This window comes from Volvox carteri (genome assembly GCF_000143455.1).
Source record: "Volvox carteri f. nagariensis unplaced genomic scaffold VOLCAscaffold_89, whole genome shotgun sequence".
Classification (NCBI taxonomy): domain Eukaryota; kingdom Viridiplantae; phylum Chlorophyta; class Chlorophyceae; order Chlamydomonadales; family Volvocaceae; genus Volvox; species Volvox carteri.
The window spans coordinates 110,940-127,969 of NW_003307632.1; the positions used below are offsets into that span (position 1 = coordinate 110,940).

Consider the following 17,030-nt stretch of genomic DNA (forward strand, 5'->3'; position numbering starts at 1 on the left):
CCCTTCAGGCCTCGTACCAAATCAGCTTTGCCATTCCCTCTGTCTCAAGAGGCCCCTTCCATGTCTTGATTGCCGTACCTGATAAGTCGGCAAGGCGCTACTGCAAGGTTTGTGGCTGCAGCCTTGCACACACAGTCCTGGGCCGCGGTGTGTCAGTCCTCTATAACTCATCCTCCGCCGGGTCAGCATCACCACCGTCGGGACCGTCCTCATTGCCCTCCCTGGACGACCTCCTGGACCCCCGGGGGGTGGGGGCACCTGGAGGAGCCGATAATGGAACAGCAGCAGCTTTGAACCCGGGCGTCCTCAAGGTATGCTGTTGGACGCATGTAGATACTGGCTGTTGTTGCTGCTGCTCCTGCTGTTGCGTTGGTATATATGTATGTATGTATGTGTGTCTCTTTACACCTCGGTTGTGTTACCCAGAGAGAGGTGTAACGAGCCGGGGGGTATATATGTACAAATGGGCAAAGCTAGCCAGCAAGTAGGAGCAAGGAGTACGTGAGATCAGAGAACTGTTACTAAAAGGTAAACCCTGCGTAGGAAGATCCACCTCTAGGTGGGGTGGGTGGGTGATGGACCATCCGGAGAGATCCGGGTGATGGATACATCGATGTACGTACATGCGCAAACAACTAGGTGTGTACGTATATATGTCTGTATATCTCTACCACCTACAATACACAACACGTTCACCCCTACCTTCGTTCCAATGATCAACTCGACACGAGTCCCATACATACATACATACATACATGCATACGTGTAATAGTCCTTACTGCATGTGTGTGCGATCATCACCACACATCCCTGTTGCTGTACACACTGACACCCCACCCGGGCAGACATGGGCCGCGTATAAAATATGCACATATGCACATGTGGACATTTATGTGTTTTTAATCCCCCAGGAGGTGGACATCACCGCTGGTTCACCCTCCAGTCCTGACCGGCAGCAGCAGGGCCTTGGTGGTGGTGGTGGTGGTGGTGGTGGTGGTGGTGGTGGTGGTGGTGGTGGTGGTGGTGGTGGTGGTGGTGGTGGTGGTGGTGGTGGTGGTGGTGGTGGTGGTGGTGGTGGTGGTGGTGGTGGTGGTGGTGGTGGTGGTGGTGGTGGTGGTGGTGGTGGTGGTGGTGGTGGTGGTGGTGGTGGTGGTGGTGGTGGTGGTGGTGGTGGTGGTGGTGGTGGTGGTGGTGGTGGTGGTGGTGGTGGTGGTGGTGGTGGTGGTGGTGGTGGTGGTGGGAGAGGCCCGCCGGGTGCAGCAGCCATATGGCTGATAGAGCCTGGCTCCAGCGGTGACTACCTCATCAGAATCAAGGTGACGATGACACACACGGATATACATACATACATACATACATCAACATACAAATACAAATAGTCATCATTCATTCATGCATGTAGGTGCAGTCCTAGTGCTTCTACTGCCAAGCATGGTTATTGCTGTAGTAGCTGTAGCTTTGTATCCATCAGCAGCAGCAGCCGCAGCAGCATGTGCTGATAAACCCTAATCAGTGATAAACCGTAGACTTGTTAGATGTTTGTAGATTTACCTACCTGCATACATACGTACATACCTACCTACCAGCATGCTGGTATGCGCATGTAGCAGCTGGCCGCTGAAAAGGCCTCTCGAGATGCTGGTGGTCGCGCTACGCGCGTATTTATAGAGCCGTACTGTGTACCAGCTACTACACACACACACGCTGTAAGAAGGGTTCAGCTCCCTTGGCATCTCCCTGAGTACTCTTTGCCTGGTGTTACACACACCCGCACACGCACACACACCCATCTGCAGGTATGCGCCCCAAGCTGTATACACTGTGCTGCTTATCACCACCCCATTTACCTCATCCATCCATCCATCCATCCATCCATCTACCTTCCTCCAGGTGGGGTCATCTGTGTGGTACCGCTGGGTGCTGGTGGACGTGGACCCCCCGAGAGTTTCTGGTCAGCTGCTCATGTCGAACAGCAGTGTAACGCCGCTCGTCAACCCCAGTGGCAGCATTGCTACGATGGCCACGATGGATGTGGCACCTCTCCGGTACTTACTCGCCCTGTTTGTAATGTCTGAGCCGGTACGGAAAATGAACCTGGCTTCAGCTTTGCAGCTCAATGATGGTGTCGCTCTGGTTAGGGTGGAGTGCTTTGAGTCCGCACACACGGCAGCGGAGTGGTCAGGAGCGCTTCCAATGACGGCAGTAGCAGCGGCGGGCAGCCCTGGCGGGGCATCGGAGGTAGCGGCGGGTGAGCAGCGGCCGCCACCTATGTCCCGAGCAGGCCACCCCGCGGCAGCAGCAGCAGCGACCACCACCACCACCACCCGGCAGCTAAAACTCATCAGCGGGGACTTCAGTCATTATGCCGGTGCTGCATTCGGTATGCCGTACATACAGTCCTGCTTAGCGTTGATGTACGCAGCAGAGGGCAGCAAGGTGTCGGTCGTCCTGCCGGAAGCTGCAGTGGCGGACTTATCCGGCAACCCAAGTAACCGGTGCGTGCATGAACACGTGCACCCGTATGGGTGAAATGCCCACCCATGAGAAGAGAAGCAAGCGGCTGTGCGCGACTTTCCAGCAGCCCAACACCAAATCACCGCCAGGAAATGTCCTCATATGCGCTGCTGTACGACTTTAGGGAATGGAGTGATGTAGTTAGCATTGAACATCAGCAGTACGTACCATACATGGAAGCCCCTACTTAAGTTGCCATACTTAAGTTGCAATTTGTGGATGCAAGGGGGAATTCAGATCAATGCCCAGCAGCAGGGCACACCAATACACACCTACATATTTACTACATACAAACTCCAATATATCCGTGCCGTGTACCTGCGGCTGCTGCTGCATGTGTGCTACTTGACAATAATACACCTCTCAGGGCATTGGTGCTGGAATCCCGGCTTCCGGTGCCGAAGGGCGCGTCTGCTGCCGGCCGGTCTTCTCGCGCAGTGGGAGGAACGGTGGCCTCAGTTTACGCGATGTCCATGTTGCTCAAACTCCGTTGGTCCATGCTGCTTAGCGCTTACCATATCCAGGTATGTGGTGGTACATGTGGTGGTACATGTGGTGGTACATGTGGTGGTACTAAATGGATATATTCCTGCTCTTTGAAGGTGCTCGGCCAGCATCTTTTTGCTTAAGAGACGAGGAAACCATCCCAGCGGCTATTTAGGCACCTTCTAGTAGTAATATTAATAATGTGCCTAAACTATTGAGCGGGCCATTGAGCGACGGCACACACACACACACACACACACGTTACACAGGGCTTGCACACCACCACCGGCAGCACTAGTGAGCTTCGTTCCGCTTCTGCTGCTGCTGCTGCTGGGCATTGCCTGCCTGCCTGCTGCTTTTTAACAATACTTTGTCCTGCCTCGTCACGTACATACATACATGTATACATACGTACATAGCTGCTGGGGATTAAGATTGCGCCAAACACGCATATACTCCAGCAGCCCACCGCACCCTTATACATTTCTTTTCCAATTCAGATACTCACCTTGTCAACTAGCATGGCGTCGCCTGGCATCAGTTTGCGATACCGCTTGGTAGCTCGTAACCTGCGGCTCTTCATCCTGAGTGTGAAGGGCAATCTGCCTCTCCTTGACAAAATTTTTGCCAACCGACAAGACGACGATGGTGGTAGCGCTATCGTGTACCAGCAGCAGCAGATCATCAACGCCACCCTGGACGGCCTGGCGGTATTTCGGTCTGTCATCAGCAACACCACAGCCGGAGAAGCAACAGCTCCCTCAGCCCCTTCAACAACGTCGTCGTCGGGCCCTGCCCCCCAGCAGGGGCCCCCACTCCATGTGGGCGGTGGCAGCTTCGTGTCGTCGTCACCAGCGGCCCGCAGCGGCAGAGATGCAGTCTGGGACTTGGAAGAAATGAAACTGTTGGTTAATAATAAGCCGGCGCTACCTGATGCGCTGCTATACAACAACATACAACAATCTTCCCCTCCAACGGCAGCCGAGGTGGCTGACAGCAGCAGCAGCAGCAGCAGCAGCAGTAGTAGAGAGCTGCTGATATCTTTGCTACGGAGTCTGCATGCATTCAGCGACTATAACAGCACCAGCAATAGCGGCAGTAGAAGCGGTGGCGACACAGCAGGCAGCAGTCCGAAGGCCACCAGCGACTATGTCCTTGGTGGTGCTGCCGCGGGCAATAATGATGCCGTACTGGCGGTTGATTCCAACGGTCGGGTGCTCAATGGCAGCTCACACGACTATTACCGGGGCTCACCGCCACCTGTAACAACAACAACACCTGCCAACAAAGGCAACAATTTCCCCCCCACCCTGCTGGCAGACAAGCAGGACTTGCTGTACACACTCGTGGCTGCCGCAATAGTGATGGGAAGTCTGACGTCAGCACACATTCTGGCAAATTTTCTTTACCGGATGTTCATCAGCAAGGATTTACCAGCATCCCTTCAGTTCCCGTGCATGGAGACGACTCTGGGAGGTGGGAGGGCGGGGGGGGGAGTGGTGTGCGGACCACCTTACCTGCCGATGGCCACCGACACCCGGTGGCGGGGCACATCACGCCCAGCAGTGATGCTGTATATGACATGTACCCCCGCCCATCTGCAGTAGTGGATGGCTCAGCTGAGTCAGCCATACATACATACATAGAGATCATATGTGGCTGCGTCTGGAAACCACGATGATGTTTGTATGTATATCTGTGATGGCCATCGTGGTGGTTTCTATCCACCACGATAATGTATGTATGTATGTATGCACCACGAAACCATGACCTTCAGACATGTAGCTATTCAGACACATGCATGTCCCTTGCTTTACCCCAAACTTACATAACTAACTATGTATGTGCATACACACATACATACATGCAGGCGGCTGGCAGAAGTTAAGGCCTGACTTCTGCTCCCAATCGATCCAGTCGACCCGGGTTCAAATCCGCCTGCCAGCTCCTCGGGTGTTTGAGGAGTGATGAAATGGGAGGTGGCCCCCCATCATATGGACGGTGTAGGACGTGATAATATCAACTTGCGAGCTGACCAGGAACTAAGTTGATGCGCCGTTGATCCGCTAGATTTGGTTGGATGCTGGTGGTGAGTTGCCGAACCCAACGAATACATTCTGAAGGCCGGATGGGGTGACGGATTAGGGTGCCCCTCTAGCAGGGGAGAGCAGGGACTGCCCCGGGAAAGGGGGCCGCTGGCGAAGTTAACCACCCTGTAACAACATACATATGTACAGGCATCATCATGGTGGCTTTGACGTTCTTCTCATTTGTGGCGCTGGGCGGCCCTGCTACCACTGCAGCTATACTCGTGCTGTGCTTCCTGATATTGCCGTACCTCATGTTTTTGTGGTGGCTGACAGTTTGCCGCTGGTACCTGGTGGAAAAGGTGAGAGCATCAGTTGGAAGTAGTCTAGTCAAGTAGAGGTGGAAGTAGTTAGTCAGGTAGGCCATTTACGAAAGCTGCTGCTGCTGCTGCTGCTGCTGCATGTAGTAGTTACGGATTCACTACTGCTTAGGCGCCACCTCAGCGGTGGCACATGTGTATATGGCTGCGTGCCTCCGCTGTAACAATGCCGCTATATACATATACATACATACATATGCGGTGAGGGCCCCGACCGACTGTTACGGAGTTCATAACCGATAATGGCGACCGTGCTGCCGTTCAATCGCATTGGTACCCTTTCCACCGCCGGGATTGTTACAGATCCATTATCAGGATCACACTTGGCCCAGCCGTACGCAGCCGTACACAGCAGGTCCTTCATCCAGACCTAGCTAGTCCAGTCCGTAGTTTACGTTTCAGGCATGGCGAGCACATCCCCCGGTTGGAGGAATATGTCTAAAACAACACACTTTCAGGCCTGCTGTGTCTGCTATACCACGCAGCACGACTTACTACTAAGAACCAATCTGTCTATACCTGCTGCTGTCCGTCCATCCACCCATGTATGTATGTATGTATGTATGTATGTATGTATGTATGTATGTATGTATGTATGTATGTATGTATGTATGTATGTATGTATGTATGTATGTATGTATGTATGTATGTATGTATGTATGTATGTATGTATGTATGTATGTATGTATGTATGTATGTATGTATGTATGTATGTATGTATGCAGGCGAGCAAGGACGTCGCCTTCGTAATGGGACCCCATTGGGCCCTACCACCACCTCCCGCCGGCGGTGAGCAAATAAAGGGCAACAGGTCAAATAAAAGTCACTCATTCACTCGATGGATGGCTCTAGTAACTGTCGTACAGTACGGCACACACATCATCTATAAATACACGCCAATTCGTGCTGCCAGCAGCTACGACTACTGCAAGGAGTGGCTCAGTTATCGGTCCGTCGGAGTATTATCCTGTATCACACATGTACGCGTTAATAATAAGTGCATGGCATGACAGGCATATGACAGATGGCATCCAAGGGCGGATATCACATGTAGAGCTCTATCATGGAGAACCCCTTTATTTTCAGCTTGTCGATTGGAGCGTGGTTGAATGGATACCTCCGGCCTCCCTCATATTCGTGGGCCGCAGTCAGACCTGCCCCGCATGTGTATGTATATCGGGGCATGGCAAGCGACATGCCCCATGCGACAAGCCCCATGCGGGTGCAAGACAGCCACTACTGAACTCCCCCGCTCTCCACTTACCCTGCTTCCCTGCTGACGAAGTAGCGGACGGACGGATATGCATGGTATGCGGGTAGCCCTGGTGGTAGTGGGTTGCGGGTGGCCATGGCCTTCCCCAGAAGGCACAGAACAGAAGAATCATGCAGCGAGGTACGGTGTCGTTAGGAAGGTGCTCTCACTGACACCACCGGGCTAGCCAACTCGAAGGATTAGGGTTTTGGTAAGTGGAGAATGAAGGGACGATAATGCATGCATATATATAATGTGCACATGCATGATGATGAACTCCCCCCGCCGCCACCACCTTCTGGACCTTCATTCATTCAGACAATGATGAGCTTCCAGAACCCACGGCAGGAGGAGGCATCAATGACGGCGTTGGTGTAGCCCGCAAGATCAGTATATCCCGAATGCGTGCCGCACTTCTGGTGGGACGCAGCATACTCCTCCTCACAGCGCGAAAGCGAGCTGCAAGCGTTATGGCAGCCGTTCAACACAGCCTCTACACACTGGGCCGAAGCAGAGAGTATGTTTCTGGAAGCATTACTTATATCGGCCACATGCTAACAGCTGCTGCTGGCTACCAATACACTACCGGGCCAACAGGCCATCCTGCCCCATCTGGGGCTATTCCTGGATGGCCCGATCAGCGGACTGGCACACCGCGGGAGAGGCAGCAGCAGCACCTGCAGGTGCCCGGAGGCGGCTGCGACCGTACTGAACACCCTAACTCCGATTTGGGTGAACCAAGCAGCTGTCAAGGCCAGCTGTCCAACCTAACCTTTCAGCGTGGTCGTGGGCCTGCAGCTGGCAAACCAGGTCATAACAATAAAGAAACACAGATGCAACGTTCCGACACCGTAGATGCGCAAGACGTCGATTTTGGCTTGTACCCTACCGTTGATAGCGATATCGGTGAAAACGGCCCCCGCCATCAGCAGCAGCAGGAGGGTGATAGTGGTGGTGACGAACAGCGACCAAGCTGCCATCTTAGTGCTGTCCTCACCACACCTTCAGGGGGGGGCTCGTCAACGATAATAAGCAAAGACTTGCAAGGTTTGCAGCAGACCAACCTACTTATAGAAGGCAAGTTATTAGGCTGGGTGGGTGGGTGCTGGTGGGTGCTGGTGGGTTGCGTGTGTGGGTGTGTGGGTGTGTGTGTGGGTGCGTGCTGGTGGGGGGGGGTGCGTGTGTGTGTGGGTGCTGGTGGGTGCTGGTGGTTGCAGGTGGGTGTCCTCTCGCGGTCCACCGTGTGTGCACGAGCTAGCTAGCTCTGGGTCTGGGTCTGGGTCTGGGTCTGGGGGGTACTGCTACCAACTGGGGTACTGACCGAGGTATTGCTGGCGGCATGGGACATTTAAACATCCCCGCGGCAGCGGCAGCAGGGGGGGGTTGATCCCTTTCTAGAGATCCAGCCTGTGTATGTTGCCGCCACGTACGTTCATGCCTGCAGCGCCTGCAGGTCGCTCCCTGGAGGGGGGTGATGGTGGTAGTGGTGGTGCTTTCAACATTACTGCTAATCATACTACTACTACTGTTAATAGTAATGTGACGAATAGCTCCAAGGCGGCCTCATTCCTCCGCCATCGAAAGTCATTCAAAGACTGGGGTGATAGTCAGCAACAGCAGCAGCAACAGCAGCAGCAGCAGCACCCAAGGCATCTTGTTACGCATAGCAGCAGTAGCAGTAGGCCAAAGCCGCTGCAGCTGCTGGGACTGGACGGCTCGCCGGGCCCCAGCAGGGATGGGTTACGTGGAGCGACTACTGCTGCTGGTGATGTGTCCGCACTAGGGACCTGCCGCACAAATGTCACCTCCTTGGTGCAGTCCAGCGGAACTAACGACTCTCCAGGAGGAAGAGGATCTGCTGCTGACCAGGACATCATCTCGTCCAACTTACTAAGAACCAGCTCCAGCAGCAGGCAGCTGATGATGAGGCCAGGTGCAACGAATGCTAAGGATGCAAAGGGAATAATAGGGAGCTTAACTTCTCTCCCCGGAAATGTAAGATCTCTCCTGGAACCAGTCGGGCCTTCACAACAGCAGCACCAGCACCAGCACCAGTGTGACACCGCTGCTGCTGTAGCAGCGACCGAACAGAAGACGTCTACCCACAAAAGCCAAGCAGCACCAACAGCAGAGGCCTCATCACCCTCCACAATGGTGGTGAGAGCATGGGGCGGGCGGGCAGGCGGGCAGGCGGCAGATGTACTGCTGGTCGTTACTGCTGCGCTGCTATTTGCTGCTTGGCTCGCTGCATGTCATGTGTGTGATGTAGGCCTGTGTACATGTACATGTGCCCTCGACAATATGCCCGCGTGTGTTATATTAATAAATATATACCTTGTGTAGTTGCCGCGCGGTGTCGACTACCCTCCAAAGGTGTAACCCGGGGGGGGCCCATACATACACGGAACGGATTAGGGTGCCCCTCTAGGAGGGGAGAGCAGGGAGAGCAGGGAATTGCCTCGGGAAAGGGGGCCGCTGGTGAAGCTTAACCACCCTGTAACGACATACATACACGCCCTAAAGGGTCCCAATGGCCTGCAGCCTAGGACTGTCCGAGATAGGTAGGTAGGTAGGTAGGTAGGTAGATAGCATGGAAGACGCATGTGTTTGATTTTTGCTTATAGCTGGCTGTGGCTGGAATGGGTATCTATGGTGTCTATGGCAGGATCATGCGTCAGGATCCTGTTCAACGTTCTGGAAATGAAAATGCATAATATAATGCAATTCATCACTACTCTCTCGACTTTGTGCGGCGGTTTTCGGATGGCCAACCCGCCCACCGGCTGCTGCTGCAGAGCTCGCCCCAGGCCAATAACGACATCACCACCACCGAGGTGGCGGCACAAGAGGCAGCACAAGAGGTCGGGGCGGTCTCTAGGCCGCCAAGTCGCCGCCGACCATGGAAGGATACGACTACTGCTGCTGCTGTGATGAGCTGCTGTGTGAGCAAGCAGCAGTTTGATGATGCTCCGGAGAGTAGTGGCCAGGGCAGTGATGGTGAGGGTACAACAGCAGGACGGTGGGCAAAGCCTGTTGGAGAAGCCTGTTCAGACGAGGCTGCTGATGAGGCACATGGCAGCCATGCGGCCGGTGGGCCAAGGCTAACTCACTCTGTGGACACCTCCATTCCATGTCACGCATCATCCCGCCACCAGCAGGCGGGGCGTTTCACGGCTCCACGTCGCCCCGATGTTAACCTGCCCTCCCTGTATAGCAGCACCAGCACCAGAATTATCAAGAGGAATTTACATAGCTTGGGCTGGAGTAGTAGTAGTAGCAGTAAATCGCTGAGTAATAGGCAGCAGGATTGCATTATGTATTACAACGCAATTGCTAACGGAGAGGAACAGGAGCGGCCGTCGTTCAGTGTCAGCTTTATTACCCGGGCACCATCGATGGACGGCTGTCCTCAGCAATCCACCAGGTAGGTAGGTAGGTATGTATGTATGTATGCATGTAGGCAGGCAGGCAGGCAGGCAGGCAGGCAGGCAGGCAGGCAGGCAGGCAGGCAGGCAGGCAGGCAGGCAGGCAGGCAGGCAGGCAGGCAGGCAGGCAGGCAGGCAGGCAGGCAGGCAGGCAGGCAGGCAGGCAGGCAGGCAGGCAGGCAGGCAGGCAGGCAGGCAGGCAGGCAGGCAGGCAGGCAGGCAGGCAGGCAGGCAGGCAGGCAGGCAGGCAGGCAGGCAGGCAGGCAGGCAGGCAGGCAGGCAGCCAGGCAGCCAGGCAGCCAGGCAGCCAGGCAGCCAGGCAGGCAGGCAGGCAGGCAGCCAGGCAGCCAGGCAGCCAGGCAGCGGGCACGATTATCCGGGCGCGGCGAGTACTGGAGGGTACAGTCAAGTAACCGGTACAACCCGAACGGTTTCCCACGGTGGTGCGGGCATACAGGAGCGGCTACGCCGCCCCTCAGTTCCCCACCCCCTTAACACACGCCAGGCCCCGGCCGGCGTACTATTATTATTATTATTATTTATCCCCGAAGCGTCAGCGGCCTCAGCAATGCGCCCCACAGCCGCGAGCTTCATCGCGGCACACCGCAAGTCTCCGGAGGCCCCGAGCATTGGCTAAAGCAAATGTACAAACGAGCAGCTTGCGTATTTCATAGAGAAATGAAAGCAAATTTGTCGGCCTGCTGGTGGCAAGATGCCCGTGCGGGCAAACGGTAACACAAGCTGGGTGTTTAAGTTATCATACCCTGTCATTTCAGAATTTAATTATGAGGTACGCGGTACCTTTTGAGATTAAACTTAGCCCGAGAGGCGTTGATGTTACTTTGGCCTCGGTCAATTAAGGCAGCCAAACTTGTTTGTGCACATTTGTGCTCATACGATTTTTATTAGCTACAGGCGAGATACCATATGGGACCAATAACGCGTTTCAGCCGGGCGAGATATTAAGTTTGGTCCGTTACACACGGCCTCACGGCCACACGGCCACACGGACATGGGCAATCCTACAGGTCGGGGCCCCTGGGCGCTTCGCGCTGGGCCCCCGCCCGAAAATTTCGGTTCGAAGTACGCAAATTGCTCGTTTGTACAATTATTTTGGCCAATGCTCGGGACCTCCGAAGAGTTGCAGTGTGCTGCTATGAAGCTCGCGGCTGTGGGGCGGACTGCTGAAGCCGCTGGCGCTTCGGGGATAAACTTCACAGACAGCACCGGAAAGTGCTGAGGGCTTTGATGAAGTGTGTCGAGCTAGGCTTTGAGGGATGCGCCAAGGGCGCGTGAGCAGGCGACCGAATGGGCAGGTCAACGGCTGCAGAGGTGCTGTACGGCGCTGTTTTCCGTGTGTGTTATGGCTGCGGCACCAGACCGCAAAGCCAACAGGCTGAAGGCTGGCAAGCTGCGACTGTGTCTGCTGAGCGTTGAGCAGCCGGCCTGGACCGCGGACTTGGCGGCCGAGCCCTTGCTGTGTGCCGGTAACGGCACCTCAGGCTCATACACTTATGCTTTATGGCGGCTTGCATAACAAATTGCGGGTGCGAGGCGAAGTGCACTCTTGCGTACGGCTAAAGTCACAAGTCGCAAGTCGCAAGTCGCAACGCGCAACTCAAAAGGAACTCAGAAAATTTCTTTTATCTTTTTTACGCGAATACATACGTGAACCACGCCTGTAGGGTGTAAACACAGCGCATTTGTGGCGTCCGCGTCTGCGGCTATGGCCGATCACAGGCGCAAATATGCTGAAGTGGCTTGCGGCCTATGTGGCTTCGTCTGTCTGAGCAATGCAATGTAGCTGTTCATATGCACAAGCTCAATCAGGCCTCATCTAGTAACAACGTGCAAGTTCTTATCAGTATTTGCTTATGGGCCTTCTGGTGGGGTTCCGAGGACTTTCGCCAATTGGGGAGTCTAATGGCAAATTCCCTGTGGTTGCGGGTTCTGAGCCTCTTGGCTGTCTAGGTGACTTGCGTTGTCTGGTCTGGGTGGGAGTCTTGTTTGCCCTTATCGTATCAGGTGCAGTACACGGCCTGCTGGCCCCCTGGCTGTACTCTTTGTGAGTCTGGAGCCCACTGTAACAACCACACTTGCCTCGAGGCATCCCTAGCCCCGGCGGTGAACTGATAGGAACTAGCCTAGTCTGCACAAGTTCCGCACACATGCAGGGGTGTCCATAAAAGCTGGGGGGTCTATGGGCGGTAAATCGTTTTTAGGGCGGTTACATGGTGGACCATCATCGTCCACCCTCGTCCGCTTGAGCACAAAGCGCCTTAGAGCAACGTGCCGGGTCTCCCAGACTTCCGAGAGGAACCTGGCTACTGCCAGGGGAGGGGCCTCGGTCATAATCGTGCACATGTTGCACCCTTGAAACGCGAGGTCACGTTCATACTTAGCCCATGTACTAGTGTACACCGGGCATTCCACAAAGACATGCATTTTGTCTTCAACCGGCCCCCAGTCACAAAGCCACCAGGTGCACGCTGTGCACTCATGGCCGTTAGGTCGGTTAATCTCTTAACTCCCAACAGCCTAACCGGAAACATATAAGCATTTGACGCAAACATTGGGGCATGGCGATTTCAGGTGGTCATTATGGATTTCAGCACACACAATGGACCCTGCCTGCTCCCCCGTGCCCCTTGTGGGCAAGCAATGGAGAATCGGGTGAGAGACCGAGCTTTCTATTAGGGCCTGGTGCCTAAATAGGGAGGGGTAGGGTCTATACAGGGTTTCCGGGTTTCCTCGGTCTTCTTGAACCCTCACCCCAAGAGCCAGTCTTCTTGTGTGTTTCAGGCTCAGTGCTCAAACTCACGTGACGGAGCCTTGACCCCGGGGGAAGGAGAGCGGAACTAGCGGACCTGCGGCTCTCGGCTGCTTTGGATGGGACAGAGGCCCCTTATGCCCATCTCCCGTCTGCAGGAGGAGCTTAGGTGGTCTTTCCGTTGGGGCTAGGCAGCAGTCCCTGGCCAGTGTCAGGCATGGTCAAATACTTGCAACACACGCACACGCACACACACGCGCGCGCGCACAAGCTCACGATATTGAATTGAATTGAATTGTTACAGAGTGGGAGGCTTCTGGGCCATTTGAACATATTGTCACACAAGCTCGCGATATGCCAGCTGAGCTGATTCCCGTGCCTCTTATGCCCTGGTAGAAACCTTCTTGAAATGCCTTGGTAAAAACCTTCTTGCGGACATACCCAGCTCAGACAATGCACGGCTAATATCAGGGCCGCTCCATTGAGTGCTCAGTAAGTTTGTCATAGCGGTGGCCAGATCGGAGAGCAATGCTTGGTCGTCGGCCTGCACCAGCTCCACAAGCGTCTGTGCAGCGATCTCATCAAACTTGCGTGGTTTGCGTGTTCCTGTTTGTCCTCTAAGCGGCAGGACATCGCCATTCGCCAGGTAGGAGCATGCACAGTCCTCTCGCAAGGTCTGTGCCCGAAAGCTTCAGCTATTTGCGCTTGCGTGTAATTCTCATCGAAATAGAGGTGGCAAACATGTTCGCGGACTTGTTTGCTGTAGTAGTAACGGTTTAATACTTCTCCAATTGTGAGATCCGTTCTACAATCTGAGTCACGTATGCACATGTATGTATTCGCATAAAAAGAATAATAGACATTTAGCGTGTTCCTTGCGAGTTGCGAGTTGCGACTTCGGAAGTAAGCAAGAGTGCACTTCGCCTCGCATCCCGCAATTTGTTATGCAAGCAGCCGTAAGCAGACAAAACTCTTCAAATCGGTGTCTACCGACGCCACCATCCAGTTGTGGTTTGGTTAGATATAACAAGTCTGGTATCGAGACGGTTCCTCCCTGGGGCTCTCTCGTTCCTGAAGTTTTCAAGATCCTACTTTTGCTAATTCCGATTCTCTGCCGGCGCGTGGATGGAGGTGACGACGTCAGCCGAAGGCTGTCAAGAGCTTCGTAGCACCCGTTCGGTGCTACAACAAACACTCAGAAAAATTGACAGTTCGCTTTACCTGGGTACGCGGTCCGCCTAATCTGGGTCAGGATAGTCGGAATGGAGCAGGTCGTTGGGGACTATAGACGCAGCAGAGAATTAAATAAACCCCGAGTGAAGGCGAATGGCTGCAAGTGCACCATGGCGCATTTGCATGGTTGGAAGCCACAAAGCGTGAAAAGACATACCGCGTCATTTGGACTTCGTGTCAGCTGGTCTCGAGGGTCTCCATCTTCCGCAGTGTCCTCCAGGGCGACATCTATAGCGGCCATTTACTCGCCACTCCTACCCGAAAGTAACCTATCTTCTATGTAATCAACGCTAAACGCTGAAGTTGGGTAGGTATGTAATACTATTGTAAGATTATCGACTGTGACATGCTTGCAACCCATACCTACATGCGCACCAAACTCTTGTTGTACGGAAGCGTGGTGTATGCATTAATGCATGACAGTGCGCGGCGCTAGAAGTGCTTTTGGTATACTTATACATCTCTATGCCGTTGTTGTGCAATATCTAAGGCGTGTTCCTTTTAAAAAGCTGAAGGTATTTAGACAGTAGGGAAGCATTTCTAAAAATCTCGGTAAACCATTGCAATAAGTATGCCAGTTTATATTATCACCATAGGTTCTTGTGTCGAACGGTGCTAAATGAACCATGGTGCATGCATGGAAGTATTCGGGGCGGAGAAGTCTCAGGCCTCTGCTATGGAAGTCCTGGAGAAACGTCAGCTTGATTGCAGAGTCTGTGGACGCCAGCACACGATTAACTTGTGTTGCTGTGGCCACCCAGCGCCATGCACAATTTTGTGTTCAGGCGCTTTGTGGCTTCGATGGATCTAGCTGTGGAGTTAAGTATGCGTCCTTCGCAGCCTTCGCACCGGCAGTATTGGATACGGATGCCGGTATGCCATGTTTTCAGACCTGTTGTCGCAGCGCGGGCTTCGAAGCACGGCGCCGTTGCCCGGTCCGTTACCCATGCCAGGCGCCCGTCCAGCGCGCCCCGCCTTCCTGCAACAACTAGCCGAGCGTCGGCGCCGTGTTATCGGTGGGATGTCGTGCCCTGGACTGCGCGACGAATGTTACGCCTGCCTATACGGCTGTTCCCAGGCGGGTGTGTTGGGGCCGCGGGACATTGAGGCCGCCATCATGGACACGGGCGGCGATGCAGGGCGCGCGCTAGCCTGGTACCCCGGGTTGTTGATGGCATGGCGGTTTGATAAGGTCAGTGCATGTGGGTCGGGCAAAGGCAAGGCTAGCGTGTTGGTCTGCCTGACAAATGTTAACCCACATGGGAATCCTGACATGGCGCCACAGGCGGATACATTCTTCCGGGAGAATCAGCTTCCAGCATACTACGGCGAAATCGACTCCATCCGGTCCGTTGTCTGCAGTTTCTCCTCCGCAGCTGTACGGCCGTGTGCCGCGTGTCTGGCCCTCAACAGAAATCACCAATTGAAGCGTTCAGCCGATGCTGCTTCACTGCGAGTCGCTGCGACACAGCGAGTCGCGACAGACCCAAGTGTCATTGTCCCCTTCCGTTCTGCCGAGGGACTTGAGCGTGCGGGACACGTTGAGCTCTTTGAGCGGCTCAAGGTGGTCACATCCGCATTGATCGCCGAGCGGGCAGATCGAATAGCGCTGGACAGGGAGATTAAGCGGCGGACATCCCTTTTCCAGGCTGATAGAGTGAGGCTACAGGCATACGCTCGGGCAGATGCATCACGCAGTGAACCCGTCCGACTGCTCGAAACATCACAACAACGAGGTATGATGCAGTGTCGGCATGCGTGAGTAGTGTAGGCTGGCGTGCGCGTACACATGCCTTGACTTGTTCTTGACTTGTTAACCATCGGACATCGATTGACATTCAGGACTCGTTTACGGCACAATTCAACAGTTGCTGCGGGGTATCATCCGGGGTCTCAGCGTCAAAGGACAACAATGCCAGCCGGAGGAGGTAGCTTTTTACATTGCCCCTTGCAGTGACGTGGGTGTCCGTGCTCCAACCCGTCGTGCTGACTATTGACCAAATGCACATTGGCTGGTGCCTAAGGTACGCGGGCCTGCTGTGGGGTACATTAAAAGCCAGGAGCATGGCCATGCGTTCACGGGCGAATGACTGGTACCAAATAGGATCAGCAATGTCGACACTGTAACACGTGCTGCAGGCGCCAGCTCATCAACCCCCGGAAGATGATGATGATCGGGCCATACCTCATCAGCTTTCCTGCACTGCGCGCGCTGAGCAAGCGCATGCCCCATGTCAACATCTCGTCCCAGGATCTCAACTACAAGGACAAACAGAACCAGCGCGCCACTCTCAAGTAGGCTCTATCCAACCTGGAATTAGGTACAGACTGGTTTGTGGCTGACTTACCGCCATTCACTGACAGACAGGTTGGCCGACCTCGACATGGATCCCTCAACTGGAAGCGTCAAGGCAGTCAGTGTGCTGCATGACGCACTGGAGACAGGTTCACGCAGTCCGGTTGGCGGTGATGGTCCTATCGTTGACGGCTCGTATTATGCTACCTTCCTCTATGTGACGTTCATGCATTATTTAGTAGCTGGCCGCTGAAAAGGCCTCTCGAGATGCTGGTGGTCGTGCTATGCGTGTACCAGCTTACTGTGCTTACTGTGTACCAGCTACTACAGCTACATTGTGCCGGGCCACACTACTGCAGGGCAGGCGCGTGTGCTTACATTTCTTTGTCTGCGTGAATGATTGGATGTATGAATGAATGGACGAATGAAAGGTGTGGTTAACATGCCCCTGGTTTGGTTAGGTTCGGGTGGTGGTATCTTTTTGAACACATGTAGTCTGGTCGAGTGCCGGGGGCCCTTAGCAGGACTGAAGCACAGTTCAAGACGAGGCGTGTGGATATGTCTGCTTGTCTGAACGAAGGAATGAATGAATGAATAGACCGGGTGTTAAAATTGTGAGCGACTTGCCATGCAGACACACCTTTGGT

The 17,030-nt window shown here is 54.3% G+C and overlaps 2 protein-coding genes across 2 annotated transcripts in view; both read left to right on the plus strand.

Annotated features, from left to right (window-relative positions):
- The window catches only part of VOLCADRAFT_99506 (uncharacterized protein), a gene marked incomplete at both ends in the record, with an annotated part of 8,060 nt that extends 4,160 nt beyond the window's left edge, over positions 1 to 3,900 (plus strand). The window contains 6 exons of the mRNA XM_002958221.1: positions 187 to 311; positions 912 to 1,316; positions 1,891 to 2,495; positions 2,882 to 3,038; positions 3,501 to 3,718; positions 3,807 to 3,900. Of these exons, the coding sequence (XP_002958267.1) occupies positions 187 to 311; positions 912 to 1,316; positions 1,891 to 2,495; positions 2,882 to 3,038; positions 3,501 to 3,718; positions 3,807 to 3,900 (1,604 nt within the window). The remainder of the gene's footprint in view (positions 1 to 186; positions 312 to 911; positions 1,317 to 1,890; positions 2,496 to 2,881; positions 3,039 to 3,500; positions 3,719 to 3,806) is intronic.
- An 8,804-nt stretch (positions 3,901 to 12,704) lies between these two features.
- Positions 12,705 to 17,030, plus strand: part of VOLCADRAFT_108046 (uncharacterized protein) — a gene marked incomplete at its 5' end in the record, with an annotated part of 7,173 nt that continues 2,847 nt past the window's right edge. The window contains 7 exons of the mRNA XM_002958222.1: positions 12,705 to 12,757; positions 13,428 to 13,500; positions 14,849 to 15,022; positions 15,166 to 15,279; positions 15,373 to 15,434; positions 15,501 to 15,845; positions 16,227 to 16,382. Coding sequence (XP_002958268.1) covers positions 12,705 to 12,757; positions 13,428 to 13,500; positions 14,849 to 15,022; positions 15,166 to 15,279; positions 15,373 to 15,434; positions 15,501 to 15,845; positions 16,227 to 16,382 — 977 coding nt within the window. The remainder of the gene's footprint in view (positions 12,758 to 13,427; positions 13,501 to 14,848; positions 15,023 to 15,165; positions 15,280 to 15,372; positions 15,435 to 15,500; positions 15,846 to 16,226; positions 16,383 to 17,030) is intronic.